We start from the raw sequence: 22,075 nt of genomic DNA, 5'->3' as shown, positions 1-22,075 counted from the left end.
AGCCCTGTGCGGCTAATTAAAGAAAACCTTTTGCTAACAAAACATGTAAAATAGCTATGCAAACCATTTTGTAATTTACGTTTAAAAAAAAAAATAACATTCCAATCCTTAGGTTTATAGGTCTATGATTTTCCAAAACTAGTAACACATTCAAAAAATGCCATCTGATGCACCTAGTGGCGTAGTTTGAGCTCAGAATAAATTGAGAGATCTCATTTCCTGTTTGTGCGGTTTGGGAGTCAGAATATAGACATCCTCTGCAACCGGGATTCAGTTTTGGTGAAACATTTTCAAAGAGTATTGCAGAGTACTGAGAACCTGAAAACGTATAATCCTAGCTTATTTTTTTTTAGCCCTGATGAAGGGTTGGATTTCCTCTCAAAACACGGATGTTTTTATATAACTTTTTTATCAACAATTAAACTGATCTTGGATTCTTATCTGATTTTGGTCTGGTGCTCCTTTCTGTATTTCTTTAGCATTTATTCTTATGACAGGGAGACTAATCATGTGGTTGTAATGAAGGCAAACCATCCCACTTAGCAATCAGTTCAAGGAAAGTTCTGATAAGGCCTACATCAATATCTCCAGAGATAACCTTGCAAGGTCTATTGTTCACCCAGAGGGATTACTTTCTCAATTAGCATTCATTTGCATTGTGTGACCTGTGGGTAAGCACAATTTAAGGTTGTACCTCGGTCTTATTAGGTATGGTGCAGTTATGTCACTACTGAGCTGTGCCTCTCTGGTGGTGCCATAGGTTAAGAAGGACTGGTCATGAATTGAGATTAGTAAGAATCTGATTATCCACTCCTATGCCATTATAATAGTACATTTACCTAACAGGAAGAGTTGTATGCTGGTAATTGGTTGTATTCTCGTCCTGCCAGAGCAGAAATGTCAGTTAGTGTCAGCCTGATCCCCATAGAGACTAATATGTCTTTGACTGAACTCAACATGGCTGAAGGAGGGTATAATTTTCAAAGTGTCTCCAAGTCTAAAAATAAAAATGTAATATATTACAGCTTAACAGCCCTCGAATGTGGTAGCTACATCAGTGTTCTTTTTTTCTGGCTTTTATTTTCACATGGCAATTCTCTGAACACCACATTTTCCTCCACTGTATCAATGAAAGCAGCAACAGATGCCACCCAGGCTTGACTTCAAATGGGTCTGCCTTTGTCCATCACCATTACACTGGGGCTGATGAGAATAGTAGTTTACACAAGATAGATAGGATTGTTCTGCTCTCAATTAAGCTCATAGGAAGAGACAAGGACACCATGAGGGAGATTTACTAAAACTGGTGCACACAGAATCTGGTGTAGGTGTACATAGTAACCAAACAGCTTCTAGAGTTTAATGTCAAAGCTTAATTGAACAAGCTGGAGTTAGAGTTAAATTGTGAACACCGCTTAAGCTGGGGAAGCCAAACTCCCAAAGTCAACAGGGAGAAAGAAGCAGGCTGCCGAAAGTGCTCATCCGAAGTGATGCATATATAAAATCAAAGAAGCGCTGCACTCCTGTCCGGTCAACCTAGTGTAGACTTGAAAACCGCATCATTTTCAAGTTCTGCTGCACCCACTGGAGCTTAACCATAGGTAATGATCAGGCTCTGGTAGGCGGAGCGAAACATGACAGGGGGTGTGACTTTGGAGATGACTCATGGGCTGAGGCCATGTTTGGGTCTACACTAGGTTGGCTGGATGGGAGTGTGGCGCTTCTTTGATCTTAAGCTGAAGTTAGAAGCTGACTAGTTACTACGCACAGCGGCTCCAGATCCTGAGTGCACCAGTTTTAGTAAATCCCTAAATCCCCCCCCCCCACCTATATTTATGGCAAGATCAACAGGCATTTTCTGTACACTCTTTAATGTTCTCAGCCTAAAAAAATAAAAAAGGCAGCTACTATATCTAAGCAATGGTAAGCTGCACTATATCAATTTTTGTTTTGTTTTTGGGATTATATACGCTTTTATTCCTATTACAAGGAATGTAAACATCCCTTGTAATAGAAAAAAGCATGACAGGACCTCTTAAATCAAAAAGACCTCAGATCTTATATTTACACTAAAATGCAATGCTATTTAAAAAAAAAAAAAAAAAAAAAAGCCCTTTAAGAGCCTATGGGCAGAAGTGACGTTTTGACGTTGCCTCTGCCTTGCAACGTTATGGAGACGAGTGGGGGCCATCTTCCCCTCACTTGTCTCCATACCCAGCAAGGTGTAACATCCGATCGCCTCCGCCGATGACTACGGTAAGCGGCGGGGGGGGCCCTCTTCCGCCACCAATAAAAGCGATCTTGTGGCGAATCCGCTGCAGAGACCACTCTTATTGGAAAGCTGTCCGCCAGCCGAAAAAGAGGATACCGGGGTTATGGCAGCTAGCTGCTGCCATAACAATGATATTCCTCTTCAAAGTTAGGATGTATATCGGCGTGCGGTGGTCCATAAGTGGTTAAGATAAAAGCCTTTTGTGTGCAGCATCCTCCCTAATACTTACCTGAGCCCCCTCTCTATCCAGGGGATGTCCATGAGTGCCGTGGCCATCTGGGACTCTCCCTCCTGATTGGCTGAGACACAGTAGCGGCACCATTGGCTCCTGTTGCTGTCAAAGTCAGTTAGTCAATGAGGATAGAGAGGGGGTGGGGCGGGGCACCGTGTCTGAATGGACACAGGGAGCTGTGACTTAGCTCAGGTGCCCCCATAGCAAACTGCTTGCTGTGGGGGCACTCAACAGGAGGGAGGGGCCAGGAGCATTGAAGAGGGACCCGAGAAGAGGAGAATTGGGGCTGCTCTGTGCAAAACCACTGCAGAGAGGAGGTAAGTATAACAGGTTTGTTATTTTTAATGAAAAAAAAAAACAAAAACTATACTTTAGTATCACTTTAAATTACACTATTTTCAGGTGTCTTTTACCTGCACTGTTTTGGGCGGGAGATGAAATAATGTTACAGTCCAACACTCTGCCTAACACTTCTGCTCTGACAGGGAGAGAGTATAAGTAAAATAAGAATAAAAATAAGTCCTAAAAGAAAAATCTGCACTATTATAAAAAACGCAAGGCTGGAGATTGAAATGAGAATTAGTGAATCATTCTCTAAATATGTCAGCAGCATCTTCATTTTATTCCAATGCATGAAGAGGTTACTGATGTCAGAAAACTCTAAGAGCATGGCAGGAACATGCAAGCTCCATTTATTCTACAAAGGGTGACAGGGGGTGTTGGGTTTGCGTCTTTTTTTTAATGTCTTTGGACTATTAACACCCCCAGCTACAAAACCAGGTCCCCTCGCCCGCCAGTTATGCTGTAGCAACAGCTGCAGAACGGTTTAGCGTTGATCCCAAGTATTCATCTAGGAATGCTCATATGGTAATGAGGTCCCATCAGCTCAATATTACCCTCTTTGTTCCCACATCAGCTCAACTATTCACACAAAGACTTGTTTGCAGCAGTTCATCCACTCTGCCTGCCAGTTGCTGAGCTCTACCACATAATCAGCTCTTTTTCCTAGGAAATGCTAATTAGTAGAAATGTGTCAGAGTGTATAGAGAATAGCTGCATTATAACACATTGACAATCACAGTAAACAACATACAGGTACATACTGTATCTGCTGTCATTTATATGACCTACAACCAAACATAGAAGGCCGAAAATAGAAATCATATTTTCCTGTTACTTATAACACAAAGAAATATAGAAGAGTGACGGTAGAAAAAAAAAAAAGCAAATCCTTCAAGTCTACCTCCTCTATTTCTTGCTCTTTTTTTTTTAAGGCTCCATTCCCACTTCCGCAACGCGAAGTGTGTTACTAATGTTGTGGTGTACTGCAAGAAAAGGTGCAGACAGGTTTTTTGGGCTGTTGAGGTACATTGCCATCCCACTCATTTTGAATGAGTTGCCCAACACAAGCACAAAATATCTGCTTTAACACAACGCACCTTTAGGCTGGGTTCACACTAGTGCGAATTGGATGTGGTTTTCACCGCATCCAATTTGCATGACAGAGATTGTGACTGGCTCTCTATGGAGCCAGTTCACATATCTCTGCGGAGGGGATTGCACAGGGGTCCTGTGCATCTTTGGCTCCGTTTCAGGGCCGGATTCAGGCGAAAATTCGGCCCCGATTCATTCCTGAAACGGAGAACAGGGACGCACCGGACCCCTGCTGCGAGCCGCATGCGGCTTAGGTGTGAACCCAGCCTTAATTCTTTTTGTCCCCAACATAATTCAATTCACATACTATTGACTGGCTCACTATCTTTGCTGAAATTCGGTTCCAACCAATACCCGCTCACTCCGGAGATGGACAAAGGCTCAGTTCACACCTATGGAGTTTGCTTTTGATCTGTTTCTGCAATGCTTTTTGCTGTGTGTTTTGCATTTTTGCACACGTGATTTTGCAGCAATTTGCGCTTTGCATTTATTTTATGCTTTTTTTTTTTTTTTTGGTCAATTTGTTCCTGGGCAAATTAAAAACATGAAAACGCCAATTGCAGCAAAATCGAGGCCAAAACGCATTACATGCTTTTCTGCAGCTTCTCCATTGAAGTCTATTGAACCAAAAAAGAAAAAAATTTTGCATTTAAAAAAAGTCCCTTTCCAAAAACGCAGCGGCTGAAAAAAAAAAAAAAGCATAGATGTGAACGTGTCCCATAGGAAACCAATGAACTGTAGTGTGTTTCTGAAAAAAGCGCTAAAAAAACACATAGATGTGAACCAGGCCTAAGGACAATGGGATTTGTAGTGTGCATATCGCAGTGCACAACCGCAACTAATGCACACTGCACGGTCCAAACAAATGAGGGTTTGTCAGCTCACAAAAGGACATTACAAGGAGGAATAAAAACGCAGTATGAAATTATTTCATGAAAAATGCATTACATGACCATTAAAAGATAAGTATAGCCAAAGCTTTTTGGCCATACTGCTCTTCTGGGTCACAGGAGCTGTACCCCCCTTCTCTCCAGCTAAGAGCTACAATGAGCACTGGCAGAGCAGAGAATGGTGATTGGCAATCTCCGCTCCAAGCAGACAGAAAGCTGAGCGATCAGCGGTCATGTGATCGCTCAGTTCTCTGTGTTAGACCTAATGTGGGACAGCAGCAGCATCACACAGATTATATATGATGCAGCATAGAGGGGAGTATAAAGGGTTTATTTATTTTTTTACCCGAAACGTCTCTTTAAATAGTGGACGTGTAGGGATAATTTTACTTAAAGGTTTCCCCTTTTCCTTCTTTCTACAAGGCTACACATTTCCTGATCAGTCACTCGGCACACAAAGTGAAAGAGGCTCTTTAAAGGAAGAAGCTATGCAATGCTGGGCAGAGCACACAGCAAAGACCTGGGCACCTGGTTCCTAACTGGTGGCTCAAGGGCTACATGCGGCCTTTTGGTACATGTTGTGTGGCCCTTGGAGGCCTGTAGTGAGGGCTGAGGCATTAAATGTTTTTTTATTTCTTTAAAAAAAGTAGTTGTCCTATTTAGCTTTGTAGGAACTATGTAGTCCACTTTTTTTTCTGTAAACAGAAACTAGTCAGTTACAACAGCCCTCAAAATTTCCACTTACCTGCTAACATTTTGGCAAGTGGAAATAAGCTGAGGGTGAGGAAGAAAGATTGTGGCGGACGCTTCCTGTCCCTTCTCCTCCTCCTATTAGCGTGACTGCCCTATCTTTCTCAATGCATTCATTCACAACAGAGCTGCTGTTCTGTTATTTTGCTCACATCGGGCTCTTTACTGCCATCTGTGGCTGCTTTTTGCATGTGCACTCCTCTGCGAGTGCTGCTTGTACTGTATTCTGTCTCAGGGACATGTGGCAGACCCCCTTTTACAAATAGGGCCTGTGTGTATAAGTAAGGCATACCTCCCAATATTTTGAGATGGGAATGAGGGACACCTACTAGCAAACGTATGTAGGCACAGGACATGCCCCCTGCCACACCCCCTTAAAGGAGAATTAACCAAAAAAAAGGTTAATTAAAGCCACACAGGCTTTTTTTTTTACTATTCCTATATATTGACTTTTAAAATTTACAAATGCAACAATTTAGAATTTGTATGAAAGGTTTAGCACTGGGAAACACTTTTTGAAAGATAAAAAGTGCATTTTATATACAACTATATAGATCAGACCAAAATGAGGGACAAATGAGGAAGAAAGAGGGACAGCAGGACATTGCTCCAAATCATGGACAGACCCTTGAAATCAGGGACAGTTGGGAGCTATGGTAAGGGGAGGAGCTGTTTGTGTACAGGGGGGGCCAGAGTTGTGTGTGTGTGTTGTGTATATTATGTATGTGTGTGATGTATGTGATGTATGTGTGTATGTGTGTGATGTATGTGTGTGATGTATGTGTGTATGTGTGTGATGTATGTGTGTATGTGTGTGATGTATGTGTGTATGTGTGTGATGTATGTGTGTATGTGTGTGATGTATGTGTGTATGTGTGTGAATGTGTGTGATGTATGTGTGTATGTGTGTGATGTATGTGTGTATGTGTGTGATGTATGTGTGTATGTGTGTGATGTATGTGTGTGTGATGTATGTGTGTGTTATGTATGTGTGTTATGTGTGTGTGTGTGTGTGTGTGTGTTATGCATGTGTGTGTGTGTTATGCATGTGTGTGGCGTGTGTTTGTTTTGTATGTGTGTGTTATGTATGTGTGTGTGTGTGTGTGTGTGTGTGTGTGTGTGTGATGTATGTGATGTATGTGTGTGATGTTTGTGTGTTATGCATGTGTGTGGTGTGTGTTTGTTTTGTATGTGTGTGTTATGTATGTGTGTTATGTATGTGTGTGTGTTATGTATGTGTGTGTGTTATGTATGTGTGTGTGTTATGTATGTGTGTGTGTTATGTATGTGTGTGTGTTATGTGTGCAGTGTGTGTATGTGTGCAGTGTGTGTGTGTGTGCAGTGTGTGTGCAGTGTGTGTGCAGTGTGTGTGTGTGGTGTGTGTGTGTGTGCAGTGTGTGTGTGTGTGTGCTGTGTGTGTGTGTGCAGTGTGTGTGTGCAGTGTGTGTGTGTGTGGTGTGTGTGTGGTGTGTGTGTGCGGTGTGTGTGTGCGGTGTGTGTGTGCGGTGTGTGTGTGTGCAGTGTGTGTGTGCAGTGTGTGTGTGCAGTGTGTGTGTGCAGTGTGTGTGTGCAGTGTGTGTGTGCAGTGTGTGTGTGCAGTGTGTGTGTGCAGTGTGTGTGTGCAGTGTGTGTGTGCAGTGTGTGTGTGTTATGTTTTCTGTATATGTGTGTCAGAGGGGACTGAGTGTACAGGGCGGAGTGGGTTGGGGGTCCAGGCCTAAAGCTGTGTAAGGGGCCCCAAAATTTCTGATGGCTGCTCTTTTCGCCCCCAGTATATGTAATTACTACACTGAAGAAAAAAATAAAATAACCAATACCAGAAATCATCAATCATATTTCATTGATCTGACTGTGATAAATAAAATATGATAATTTACAAAGGAGTGTTTAGGGGCGGGGCGGAGTAGGGTTTGGGCGGGGCAACTGGTGGCGAGTAACTCTTAAGGCCTGGCTAGGACTTGAAATTTTAGGACCCCAGCTACCCACAGCTTCCTGGAAGACCCACCCATCCCAGAAGGCTTTGGGGCAATCTTTAACAGATGCACCACATTACCAGAGGGACGGCTGCATGAAGCTGAAGAGGCAGATGGCTCCCTGATGATGTACAGAGAAAAATGGCAGCATAGGATGGGACCAGTAGGAGGAGAGCCTGGCAGAAGAATAAGACAATGCTGGATTGGCTGGGCTTGTAAGTTTATTTATCCAGTATAGAAAAAGGAATAGAGGTAAACAGCACATTAACTGCATTTTTAGGTGGGAGGGTGAAGTTCCACTATAAGTGACAAAACGCAAAGCCCAATTCCAGCTAACACTTTCTAAGCAGTTACAGCAACTGTTTTTTTTTTTTATTGTAAAAAGGAGTTTAAACCATATTTATAAAAGCTAACTATTCTAAGCAATCTCACCAGTGTTATATGGTTTGTCCAAACCCCTGTAACTGCCACTTCTGCTTGACAGCTTGGCCTTTTGAAGGGAGATTAAAAGTAACAAGATCTACTGATAGGGTTAGGAGGAAATAAAAGATGGGATGCAGAAAATCAAAAACTGTTCTGTTACAGACGGCATAAAATATGCTAATTTTGTATTTCCCAAATTTCATGTAAATTTTATATATACTTCAGTATAAGCACATTGAAACACGCAGCACACTGGCCTCGTGCTTTATGCTCATTAAAAGTGAGACAAATGCAAGTCACAAACAGTGTATATATTTTTTCCTTTAATTCACATGGAGAGGCAGGAACAATCAATGAGTCTGTGCTCGTAATAATTACCATTATTGGCTTGCAGTGATATAAACGATTTGGGTAACTGGCCCAAATTAGCCTCTCGCTGTTTGCGATGTAGAAGCCACACCGCACAAAAAGCCAAACAATGTCATAACGACAGAAATGTTGGTTCAGCTCTGGCCACTTTGGCCCGCGAGCACCTGAAGCATTCTGGGACGCGGCACAAAAGTGCTTTTATCTTCATTTCAGATTCAGAATGGATTTGTAATAGAATTGGCCGGGGCTAAGGAACCCGCACCAAGAGCAATGAGCATAGAAATGTAAGTCGAGTGTCCGATTCAAATGATCTTTTTACACAAATTAGAACCATTCGGCGAGCTTGTTTCTTTTTTTTTTTTCCCCAAAGTAAAAAAAAAGAAACAAAAAACACGAGGAATATATTGGACAGTTCATATGTGGACGCATCTGTTGTGCATTAGGATTATGGGAACTAGAATGAGAGAGCAGTGTTAATATGCGTGCATGGATGAGAAAGAATATCATACAAATGCACAGCTGACAAAAGAGACAACTATGCAGCCGAGCGACCTCACATAAACACAACCAGCAAAAAAAGAGGATTTCACCATATCAGACCAGTGTGTGTTGTTGCCACATCCCTAGTTGTATATCAAGAAAATAAGATCCCCCTTCACTGGGACTTTGTAGGCAACAACCACACATAAATGAATTAGAAAATAAAATTTATTGTGTATACATAAAATTATTTGATTATAAAGTGATCGTGTATTTAAAAGGACATAGCAAAAATTATACAAAAAAATTGTACAAAAAATGAAAAAAGAAAAACAAAGAAAAAACACAAAAGGTTACATGGTTTGCATGACAAAAAGATTGTTGTTACTCTCCGGTGGTACCCTGGGGTACCGGAGACCACTTTGTATCGGAGAGTAACAACAATCTTTTTGTCATGCAAACCATGTAACCTTTTGTGTTTTTTTCTTTGTTTTTCTTTTTTCATTTTTTGTACATTTTTTGTATAATTTTTGCCTTTTAAATACACGATCACTTTATGATTGGACAATTTTATGTATACACAATAAATTATATTTTCTAATTAATTTATGTGTGGTTGTTGCCTACAAAGTCCCAATAAAGGGGGATCTTCTTTTCTTGATATAAACACAACCAGGAGTGTCTGAATGCTAAAGCCCACTTTGCTAAATAAACAAGGGACATTTTAAAATGTATCTCTACTTTTGCAGTCAGTTTGAAGTAAAAAACAAAAAACCACCGTATATTTGTTATGAGTGCCTATTCACATAGAATAACAAAAAAAAAAAAAAGTCTTACCTTTATGTATCCATGCACACATAGGCTGTTATCGGCATTTTTTGGCAGGGGTGTTTTCTAGCTGGAAAAAACCCCCACAACTAGTGGGTTTTGAGAGGAGTTTTTCAGCTGTAAAAACAAGCCAACTCTGAAAAAAGCTGATAACAGCTTAAAAACGTCAAATAACGCTGAAAAACACTACTACAGCTTTCTACAGTTAGCGTTACTGGCTTTTTTTTTATAAGTGGGCATAAGGCCTTAGATCAAGGGTCTTCAAACTATGGCCTTCCAGTTGTTCAAGAACTACAATTCCCATCATGCCTAGCCATGTCTGTGACAGTTAGAAACGCCTCCCAAGAAACTTAACTCAATCACCCCCTAGTGTTAACCCCTTCCCTATCAGTGACATTTATACAGTAATCAATGGCCATTTTAGCGCTGATCGCTGTTTAAATGTCATTGGTCCCAAAAGTGTCAAAAGTGCCCGATCTATCGCTAAAAATCACAGATCAGCGCCAATAGTAGTAAAAAAAAAAAAAAAAAAAAAAGCATAAATCTACCCCCTATTTTGTAGGCACTACAACTTTTGCACAAACCAATCAATATACGCTTATTGTGATTTTTTTTTACCAAGAATATGTAGAAGAATACACATTGGCCTAAACTGATGAAGAAATTAGTTTTAAAAAAAATTAAAGTTTGGAAATTTATTATAGCAAAAAACATCATGTTTTTTTTTTTAAAATTGACGCTTTTTTTTTGTTTATAGCTAAAAAAATAAAAACTGCAGAAGTGATCAAATACCGCCAAAACAAAAGCTCTATTTGTGGGAAAAAAAGGACATGAATTTTGTTTGGGTACAGCATTGCATAACAGCACAATTGTCAGTTAAAGCGAGGCAGTGCCGTATCGCAAAAAATGGCGTGGACATTAAGGGGGAGAGTCCTTCCGGTTCTTAAGTGGTTAATATGCAATGGAGAACAAAAAAAAATCCCAAACCTTTAACCCTTTGTTAAAGTGGTAGTAAACCGCTGCAGAATTACAAAAAAAAAAATCTGTAAGACAACTGCATAATGTGCTAGTATGCATTGCATACTAGCACATTATGAAATACTCACCTTAGAACGAAGCCCTTCCAGCAGCGCACAATCACAGCTGAGAGGGCTGACATCTTCCCCTGGCCTATCTTCTGGGTTTGCAGGCTCCAGCACAGTGAGTGCCTGGAGCTGTGATGACGTCACTCCCTTGCATGTGCGCAGGAGCTCTCGGTTCCAGCAAGAAGCTCTGAAGGTTCAGCATGGTATGCCAGACCTTCAGAGTGCATGCGCCAGTGACATCAGTGGCTGCATGCAAGGTGAATATTTCCTAAAAGGTGCACGTTTAGGAGATATTCATTTTACTTACAGGTAAGCCTTATTATAGTCTTACCTGTAGGTAAAAATAACAAAAGGACCGTGTTCAGATCTAGTACAACTGATTAAATATTTGCCTGCACAATACAGGCAGGGTAAATGATAGCAAACACAGCTTCCCAGCTCCTCTCATACCAAAGGGTACCAAGCAGATTTTTTCCTTGCTGGAATTCAAAAAAAAAAAAAAAAAAGGGAGCATCCAAAATGGTTAGCTGTAATTTTTAACTTTTTTTTTTTAAGTTGTGTTATGTGAATGAGGACATGTAATAAATACAAAGTAGGTATTATCCTGTTGGCTGCAAAAGTGCAAAAACCCTTTAAATCCGATAACCCTAAGTAGGTTTCAATTGCACAAAAAAAAACAAAAAAAAAAACCAACCTCGGTTTGCTTTTTAAATTGAAGTCAGCAGATAAAATATTTTTCCTGTGATTAAAATCAGCTCTGCGGGCTAGCATTAGCATGAACTTGATACTGCAAATAAGCAACCAAATCCCAACTTTAACTTGTTAAAGTCCAGCTCTTGCACATCATCATCCAGCCATTCACTTTTGGTCCCACATATCATGGGTAGCCTCACTATCCAATGAGATGCAGAAGGTGGTATGCCATCACTCAACATTTTTTAAAATCAAGTAGAAATTTGCATTATTATTGAGTTCCTACACAACCAGCAGCTTAAACATAGTTTTGGGAGAAAAAGCCACTTTATTCCTTAGTGAAATGAATCATCTGATTAACTTAAATAAGCAGAAGTATGGCCAAAGCCATACTTGTTTTGGCCATATTTCTCGTACAGATGAGTTTTCACTCCTGTGACCTGTTTTCAGCCACCAGGGGGCTAAAGCCTGCTGTTGGCTGACGTCACTCAGTTAGTCCAGACTCGAGATATGGTCATCATCCATCCAGATCCCTGGACTAGCACCTGGCTCAATCTCTCAGCAATCCGCTAAGAGCCTGACCCAGCCCCTCCTGCCCCCTCCACAGCTCAGCACTCCAATGAACGCTGGAGTGGAGAGCAGGGAGCCGCTGACTAACATTCATGGCTCTCTGCTTAGAGCGGAGGGGAGAACTGAGTGACCAGCTGTCTAGTATCACTCAGTTCTCACTGCAGAGGCAGCAGCGGACAGATGTCCATGCTGCATCCACCTAGGTGCATATAATTGTTTTTTTTTAATCCAGAACTTCTCTTTTAAAACATTCCTTTCAAACCAGCAATTCAAGCTCTGGTGAAGGGGGGAACCTATTCACCCCAAAATGCATTGGCTTGTTATCTTTAAATTCCCATAATAAAATGTAGACTCTTAGGGGTTGATTTACTAAAGGCAAATAGACTGTGCACTTTGCAAAGTGCAGTTGCTCCAGAGCTTGGTACATGAGGTGACGCTTCACTTAGCAAAGAATACCCAACTACATGCAAAGAAAATTAAAAATAAACAGCATTTTTGCTTGCACATGATTGGATGATGGAAGTCAGCAGAGCTTCTGCTCATTTACCCAGCTCTGGGGCAATTGTACTTTGCAAAGTGCACAGTCTATTTGCCTTTAGTAAATCAACCCACAAAACGCATAAACCTTTGGTGTGGTGCTCTTGTTCTCCCTATGTATGTTTTCGTTAGAGCTTGGCTTTAACTCCAGGCAAATGTAAAAACTATTTTGTATACCGGGTGTTTGGCTGGGGGTTTCTCTTTATAAAATGCAGAAATATCTCCTATGATTTAGCAGAACCAAATAAAGCCTATGATTCCACACTCTACCGGCTACATACACTTATACATTTTTCCACTCTGACATTTTAATTAAACACCTGTCTCAGGCTTCAGTTCCAGAAGAGAAGGAACCTAAAATCTTTCTCTAGCATGTGAAATAAGCTACCTTTCGATGCTTCTGTGCCAAATGGGTTGTCCAAGTCGTCATTCATGTCCTGATTCCAAGCATCTTTCACCGCAGACTTGTACACCACCCTGTCATTTAAGCGCTGCTTGGGTCTGAAGTTGTTCCTCAAATAGTCCACAGACTTGACGTGGTCCTGCTGTTCAGTGGTAAATATGGAGTAGAAAGCTTCCAGCTGAAAACAGAAATTAAGGCTTGGAGTTAAAGACAACACATGTAATAAGAAAAAGCTGTTTATATTTAGAGTGGCTACCAAGCAGGGTAATTTTGCTTTTACCTGCCAGTTTTGAAATGAGAACATCACTGGCATGAATTTCAGCTGAACTCATAAAACAGACTTTATGGCAGCTTTCCGATACAGTCACGATGTTGTGGAATAAGTTAGTTTTACTGAGGACAACCCAGTGCAACGGAGCATAGGACTAAAAATCTGCAAGCAGAGATAGTGCAGCTGCAACAAGAAGCTGGAAGGAATTGAGCCCTGACTGCACTGTGTTAAGTTTTCTAAAATATTTATTGTTTAAAAGCCTCAAATACAGCCAACACATTTTGGAGGAAATGCCTCCCTCTTCTTCAGGGCTTGAGCAATAGTTACATTGTTCGTCTAGGTTGAAATAAGACACAAGCCCATCTAGTTCAACCAATAAAAAGGGGCGGGGTGGGGGGGGGGCTAGAGAGACAATCCTATATACACAATCCCATACCCACAGTTTGGAAAAACCCAGCAAAGCATGATCCAATTTGCTCTAGCAGGGGAAAAATTCCTTCCTGATCCCCCGTGAGGCAATCCGATATCTCCTGGATCAAAAAATATTAGTATCCAGTTATATTATGTGTATCTATGAAACAATCCAGGCCTTTTTTTAAAGAAATCTACTGAGTTGGACAGAACCAGCTCTTGAGAGAGTCTATTCCACATTTTCACAGCTCTTACTGTGAAGATTAAATCTCTTTTCCTCCAGCCGTAAAGAGTGTCCCCTTGTCCTCTGTGATGACCTTAAAGTGAAACCTAACCCTAACCCCAACTCTAACCCTAAGTTCTAACCCTAACCCCAACTAACCTTTGACCTATAAATTTTAACCCTAACTCTAAGTGCATCTCCACTTTATGACTCCCCCACTATAAAACCCCTACCTTTCCCAGATCCCGTTCGGTTTGTCAGAAAAAGGGTTAAAAAAAAATGCTCTGGCTCGCTTGCTTGCCCCGTAAAACTCATAGGATGCACAGGCTGCCTTAATAACTTGAGAGAATAAATTCAGTTCCTCTAATCTTTCCTCATAGGTGAGCTCCTCCACACCTCTTCTCAGTTTGGTTGCCCATATTTCAGATGAAGTCTTACTAATGTTTTGTACAGGGGCAAAATGATATCGCTATCTCTGGAGTCCATACCTCTCCAATAGACATTGTTATAATTAAGATGGGATGCACTAAAGGACCTATGTTAAAAGAGAAGTATGGCCAAGGCTTTTTTTTATTTTGGTCATACTTCTCTTGTGAGTCACAGGCGTGCACTTACTTGCGCTCTCCTGTGACCCAGAATCAATGAAGCCCACTGTCGTCTGACGTCACAGAGCCACCCCAATAATGTTAGGATACACCCAGAGCCCTGATCAGCATGTGGCTGAGAGCCTGAGTCAGCCGTTCCCACCCCCACTCCAGCTCAGTGCTCCAGTGACTGCTGGAGGGGCAGAGCGTACTGAGAACTTAGTCATCAGTGGGCATGTGATCGCTCAGGTCTTGGGCCTAGAGCTAGGGGCAGCTGCAAAATCAGACCGATGCTGCAGCGGAGAGGGGTGTGTATGTTTTGTTTTTTTTTTTTGTATTCCCACACTTCCCTTTTAAAGCTTGTTAAAGACTGGCATCTCCTGTTGAAACTAATAACACCCATTACTAAACCCCTGCAATGTGTTGGCTGTATTTAACCAATAAACATTTTAAAATGACTATTTATGTGATGCAAACATCAAAGACGCCCCTCAGAACACATCCAAGAGTTAATCGTCTGTTGAGCTATACATTTGTCATGATCAGAGAGGTAGCAGCCAATGGCCAGAACAAGATCCACATACACTACTATACCTTAACATCAGATTTGCCTTCTTGAAGAAAAAAAAAAAAAACAAAAAAAAAAAAAAAACAAACGACACTCTGGGGTATACAGTGTTTATCATGCAAAAAGAGAAGGGAAAGTGGGACTTTGATTGAGATAGATGACTTTGTGGAGGCAAAATTGAAATAAATGCAAAATTGTTTTATTAATGACAAACGTTGTAAAGAATATGGCAATAGAGTAACCACATATACATTCAATACAGTAATTAGTATAGACTCCACCCACACATAACATACAAGTGTGGCATGGAAAAAAGTTTTGCATGAGTATGGTATAGTCAAAGCAGTTCAAAGGTACATAACATAGAGTAAATTTATATTATTACATATGACATAAAAACAGCACCAGCGGCAGGAGTATGGGTGTAGCAAGTATAACCAAAATGGATGAATAAATAAATGTCAGAATTATTAATCTGCTGCAGACTGAATTTCAATGTGTCCATTACAGACACAGGTAGCATCACTTGTGCCCGACGCGTTTCGTGTAGAGACACTCCTCAGGGGCAGATGCTAAAATATATCTGCAGAGTGTAAAGAAAAAAGTGGTGACAGTGTTTATCATAACCAATTGTCCCTTCCATTGGTCCAGCACCATCACACATACACAACAGACTTGCATTATGCTGAGTTTTCATGGACTCTGAACTAAGATTTTTCCAAAGAAGCAACATATAGGCAGCAACGTAATAGACCTGATAACTGTCAAGTCAACTTCCTTGTGAAGTCGAAGACTTGATGCCTAAGTCCCATGGTGGCTTGGGCATTTTCCCCCCCATCTTACACACCACAGATCCTCAAGACTTTTAGTAAAAATAATTGAAAACTTTGAACATTTTTTGGGTTTTATAGCACTAACTTTTTAAATAAGTTTTACGTTGATTCTCTTTTTCGATTCTTCTTTTGACCTGACTGTTTTTGCACTCATATGACCACAATCACTTTACACAAAATACATTTTCAAAATGTGAAAATAAATATGTAAAAATGTTAACTTGCAACCTAAAAAAAAATAAACAAAAAGCCAGCCAGCACATGTTAATCACTAAAGAAACAAGAAATAGAAAATAAAAAAGTGAAGTGCAATGCAATAAAACTAAAATCTCCCAGCCTAATGTATTTTTAAATGTGTGTATGTGTATATATATATATATATATATATATATATATATATATATATATATACCCCCCTAATAGAATAAAACAATCAGTGTAAACGATGAGGACAATTCATAATTCAAATTAACTCACAAAAACATAAAATATCCAGCATATCAAGTGCTAAACATTCAAAATTGGAATAGAACCGCATGCCATCAATCCAAATGGCCGTAATAACAAACAGGATAATGCAGTGACAACAGGCTCCACCTTTACATGTTACATCCTTGGAAGGGGACTTCTTCAGGAGACACACTCTAAAGAAGTCCCATCCCTGGGATGTAACGCGTAGGGGCAGGGCAAGTTATCACGCATGTGAGTACAGTCGTGCAGCCATTGAGATTAAAGTGGTTGTAAACTCTCCCCAACAACTTTGTCCCATGTAAATCAGCATAAAAAACCCTAATGAACACTGCTTGTAGACATCTCCTTACTTGATTAGTATTGTTGTAAACCTTTTTGTTCTTTAGAATGACTTCACTGTGCATGCCCAGATCTCCCCTGATTTACGGCACACTCTGTGGTACTTGTCTGTCTATTATCAGATCTTCCTACAGCACCACACTGAAATCCCACGAGACTGCATAATCACTCAGAGCTTTCTACTACACCCCATGTGACCATGTGACATCACATGAGTGTAAACTTGGGCATCAGACAGCATTACTGCAGCCTTATCAGCTGAAGCTGATAAGAATGACACAGGCAAACACTAGATAATTGGTACAAGTAAATACTATGAAATAAAACAAGTCAGCTATGAGCAGTGAAGCAGGGTTGCCATAGAAATGTTGGATTGAGAAGGAGGCTTGGTTAACAGTACAGGAAGTGCTCAATGTAAGGGCGGAAATACACTCTACTGTGGACTCAGAAAACAATACTTAAGATGGCGCTGCCTTACCCCTGGAAACAAGTTTTTTAAAGTTTCTTTAAACAGTAAGTAATATGCGATTTGGGCTGGATTACAGTGGCTATAGTTTGATAATTACTTATTATAATGGACTAAATGAAAAGCAGCATCAGAGTGGGAGAGTTTACTTCCTCTTTAATATCAACAACAAGTGAGATTGCAATATCTACGGTTACATCTTGATCCTCATCCCAAGTTTAACATCTAATATGCTGGATATCTTTATGTTTATGTGAGCGCATTTGGATGGTTTCTTTTTTAATAAATTGTCTAAAATGGAGAGCACCATATGTGTTTTTTTTGGTTCTGAACAAGCGATGAATAAGGATCTGTCCCCTTGGAGGTTAAGCTTTACCTTGAATGTGCTGCTGAAGCTGGAAGCAATCGTTACCATCATTTTACTTACCTGTGCCTGTCCAGACCTATAGTGTGGAGGCTAATAGTAAGGTGAGCGGATTCACCAGACAAGGGTTGTTGCACACAATGAGTATACCAGTGTCACTAATGCATTGTTACAGTGCAGTCTGCCAAACCCTCTTGTGTTTGCAATCCAGAGATATGGGAAGGACTGCATGACAGTAGTTCCCAAACACAACTATGGCAGGCCCATTGGTTACTTAACTTCCTGGAACTGTTCTTTAAAAGCTTAATTCCAGTCTTACCTTCAGCCTTGCTCAGTTATACAAGATTCTCCTGTGTACTGAAATTGCTTGCTCCTATTTCACTGCACAGCTGTAGCAAGTCAGACAGAGCCTGCCTTATTTCCTTGCTGGAGGACATCCAGTATTATCTAGCTCTTTCCTCGCCAGCCTTACTGTTCCTGGCCCATTCCTTTTTGCAGCTATGTATAGCACCCTGACAATCCCTCCCACCAGCTATGACCTGTCTGTATTGCATAGAGCAACAGAGAGACCTAGTGATTACAACACTGTGGCTAAAATCAGAGAACGGATGTGTGTGTCAGTAGGTCCGGCCATCCAGCCACCCAGCATTCATCCTCGGACTCTCTGACTCTCTAGCAACATATACCGGGAACGTGGAATGGGACCTCCCCAGACCCCACACGCCTCAGATCAGCCCTCAGCTCCCCATCCTGCCTCCGCTGACGCCATCCAGATGCCGCACTCCAAGCCCACGAGCCTCTTAGGACAGACCGCGGCTCCGGCCCAGGGCCAGTTCAACTGCTGCTTTCGCTCTCCTTTATCTTGTTCGGCAGGCCTGCGCACCCCCTCTACCCGGACTAAACACCACCATCCATGGAGCAGGCCTAGCCGTACCGGTGAGCCTCAGAACATCCACAGCCGCAGCTCAGGCCTAGCTGGCAGCCATCTTGGTACACCCAGATGCAGCCACAGCATATCAGCAGCCATCCAGTACTCATCCTCGGCCCCCCCATACAGCTGAACCGTGACTCCGGGGCCCCCACTCAGACCCAGCTCATCAGGGTACCTTCCGCAGCTGCCGTCCAGGCTCCTCATCTAGCCTGCTAGATCCAAGGGACAGGCCGCGGCAACGGCCTACCCCCGGCATCGCGCCGGCCAACCTCCCTGCCCTCCATCATTCTGTTTCAGCGGACCAGAGTGTCCCCGTCCTACCCGGGAGCAACTCCCCCACCGCTACCGGACCTCAGCGAAGCGGCACCAGGGAATACCGAATGCCAGACTGACACGGCTCAGGCCAGCCCTGCCGACCACCTTGGTACACCCAGGCGTGGCTTGCAGCACTGGTAAGTAGCGGCCTAGGTCCCCCCTAGTGCCCCCACCACCGTAACTGGCAGTCTCCCACCCCCCCTCCCATCATCCCCTCCATCTCTGGACCACCCCTGGACCGATAAGTACTTCGGGGACCACCACTTAGCAGTTGATCCAGGGGCAACTGATCGCCTCTCGGGAGGTCAGGAAGGAATTTTTTCCTCTGCTGTAGCAATTGGCAGCTCAGCTAGGGGTTTTTTTCGCCTTCCTCTGGATCAACGGGAGGGCGGTTTAGGCCAGCGGGGTTCTCCTTCACCATTACCAGCACAACTCGGACCATCATCAGCATCACTATCCCCAGTATTAGTCGTTTCCTTCAGGACCATCATCCTATCAGCAACCTCTTTGTCGCTTCATCAGTAGCAGCAGCGCACTCAGCCCATCAACAGCAATTTTTTGCTCGCACCATGTGCATCTTCAATACTCGGCGTACACCCTCCACAGGCTAAGAAATACCACCTCTACTTTACCAACCTCCACTCAAAGAATACTTAGAAAAGAACAACTACTAAGGATCAATCCACAATCAACCACTAAACACAGGAAGACACCAAGTAAACTACAACACCTAGCATGCGCCCTGATCAACACCAGATCGGCAGTCAAGCACAGACAGGAAGTGCACGACTTCATCACCGAAAACAATATAGATTGCCTCTTCATCACGGAAACCTGGCTAACATTGACTGCAACACTATCCTAACAGAATTAGTGCCGTAGAACTACAGAATACTAACTGAACATAGAATAGGAAAAAAGAGGAGGCTTTGCAGTGATCTTCAAATCCCACCTTGCGCTTGTCAAACCAACGCTACAGAACTCAGTGCCATTCATAGAGACACTTACTCTACATCTTCAAACACCACCCCAAGACACCATCCACATACTGCTATGCTACAGACCACCAGGACCGAAGACAAAGCTCCTTTTACCCTTCACCGAATTCATTTCGATACACACCCTGAAATCCAGAAACTTTCTGGTTCTCTGGGATTTCAACCTCTGGGCAAACTCCACCCGAGACCACATCGACACCGCCTGCATAAACCAACTAGAGGAACTAGGTCTTTAGCAACTGATAAATGCTCCCACACATGGGTCAGGTCACACTCTGGACCCCATCTTCAAACAAAACATGGACATCATCATACTCGACAATGCACCACTTCCATGGACGGACCACAATGCTATCAAATTCAAAATCGCCACCAACTCCACCCTCCAAAAACCGAAACACCCAACAACACACTGGACAAGATCTCAGAAGAAACTACAGTCATAACTCTTCAAAAACACACTATCAAACAAAATAGCAAAGCTAAATAAAAACCACTCGGAACAAACACTTGACTCCTTAAACAAGGCAGCACTACTAACAGCAGACTCAGTCGCTCCGAAACGTAGAGCACTCATCCGTAAAAAAAAATTCTGGATGGTTTAACGACACTCTCAACTCTACTAAAGCAAGAACGTAGATGTGCTGAAAGAGCCTGGAGAAGAAATTCTACAAAGGAAAACCACACAAACTACATAGCACTCACCAAGAAATATCACAAAGCAATCTTCAATGCAAAAAAAGAACATTTCTCAAACACCATCTCAAAAGCCTTAAACCAGCCTTGTGAACTTTTCAAACTAGTCGCTCAGACTATGAACCCTACCTGCCTAGAGCCACCAGCAAACGAAACTCAAGAATTCTGCAATGAGTTATCGGATTTTTTCATCAACAAAATCGACAACATTCAGAAAATAATTCAACAGAAAAAGACAACCAACCTCAGTCAACTAAAGAAAGAAGAGGAAATCAATACGATTGATACGAACATCACACAATCACCGAATTTCTCGTTGATCCCGATCTCCACGGACACCACCAAAAACATCATCAGAAGCCTCCGAAACAGCACATCACCAAATTACTTCATCCCCACAAAACTCCTAAAAGAATGCTCCGACATCTTGGCGCCTACCATAACACACCTCATAAATCAGTCGTTCAAAGAAGGGATTGTTCCGACCGCCCTCAAGCAAGGCATAATCAAACCCCTCCTAAAGAAACCCAACCTCAACCCCAAAGATCCAAACCATCGCAGACCGGTAACAAGCCTGAACACCATCTCCAAGATTATGGAGAAAGCAGTAGTACAACAGCTACAACTCCATCTGGACACACACAAACACCTGGACCCACTTTAATCATGCTTCCGCCTAGGTCATGGCACAGAAACATCACTCCTCAAAATATGGGACGACGCCCTTGAAGCAGCAGATGACGGAGAATCATGTCTCCTAGTACTGTTGGACCTCAGCGCAGCGTTCGACACAGTGGACCACAATACTCTACTCACCCGCCTCACAGAAGTAGCAGGAGTCACAGATGCAGATTTACCATGGTTCGCATCTTTCTTAGGAAATCGCTCACAGTGAAACTAGGAGCCTTCACCTCTGAACCTCGCGCAATTTCTTATGGAGTCTCTCAAGGATCACCCTTGTCACCCGTGCTCTTCAAGATTTACATCCGCCCACTCCTCAAAATCATCAGGAAATCGAACCTATGCTTCCACTCATACGCAGATGACACTCAACTCTACTTTCGTATCACCGGACAAAAAGACCAATATTAAGGACTAGAAAAATGCCTCTCATCGATTGATGACTGGATGACCACGAGTTCCCTCATACTCAATGGATCCAAAACAGAGCTTCTTCTCCTCCACGCAAACCAAAATACAAAAAACAAGCTCCCATGGACACCACCCACCATCCTTGGACAGACCATCTGCCCAAGCACCAAAGCTAAAAGTCTCAGAGTCATCTTTGACTAAGCGATGTCAATGGATGCATAAATTTGATCGGTAATCAGCGGATCTCACCATCTCCTCCGCCTGCTACGTAGACTTATCCCTTTCATTCCAGAAAAGGAGAAAGCAGTAGTAGTTGGAAACATCATTAACTCCCGTCTCGACTATGCAAACTCTCTCTACATAGGTCTACCTAAATACCAGATTCAACGCCTTCAAGTTGTCCAAAACACGGCACCAAGACTTGTAACGGGAAAATACCCTGGGAATCCATCTCCCCATCGCTGAAGACCCTACACTGGCTAACCGTGAAGGATCGGATCACTTTGAAGACCCTCTGCCTAACCCACAAATGCAACCAACCAAAACCTCCTCCGCATCCCCAAGTTCTGCTACA

General features: G+C 42.3%; 1 protein-coding gene across 3 annotated transcripts in view; it reads right to left on the bottom strand.

Annotated features, from left to right (window-relative positions):
• Positions 1–22,075, bottom strand: part of PTPRG (protein tyrosine phosphatase receptor type G) — a 761,059-nt gene that overhangs the window by 234,667 nt on the left and 504,317 nt on the right. For all 3 annotated transcript variants that reach the window (XM_073592151.1, XM_073592152.1, XM_073592153.1), the window contains exon 8: positions 12,925–13,117. In XM_073592151.1, coding sequence (XP_073448252.1) covers positions 12,925–13,117 — 193 coding nt within the window. The remainder of the gene's footprint in view (positions 1–12,924; positions 13,118–22,075) is intronic.

Source organism: Aquarana catesbeiana, linkage group LG07, assembly GCF_042186555.1.
Source record: "Aquarana catesbeiana isolate 2022-GZ linkage group LG07, ASM4218655v1, whole genome shotgun sequence".
Lineage (NCBI taxonomy): Eukaryota > Metazoa > Chordata > Amphibia > Anura > Ranidae > Aquarana > Aquarana catesbeiana.
The sequence above is the reverse complement of the archived record's forward strand: the minus strand, read 5'-3'. Positions and strand labels throughout refer to the sequence as shown.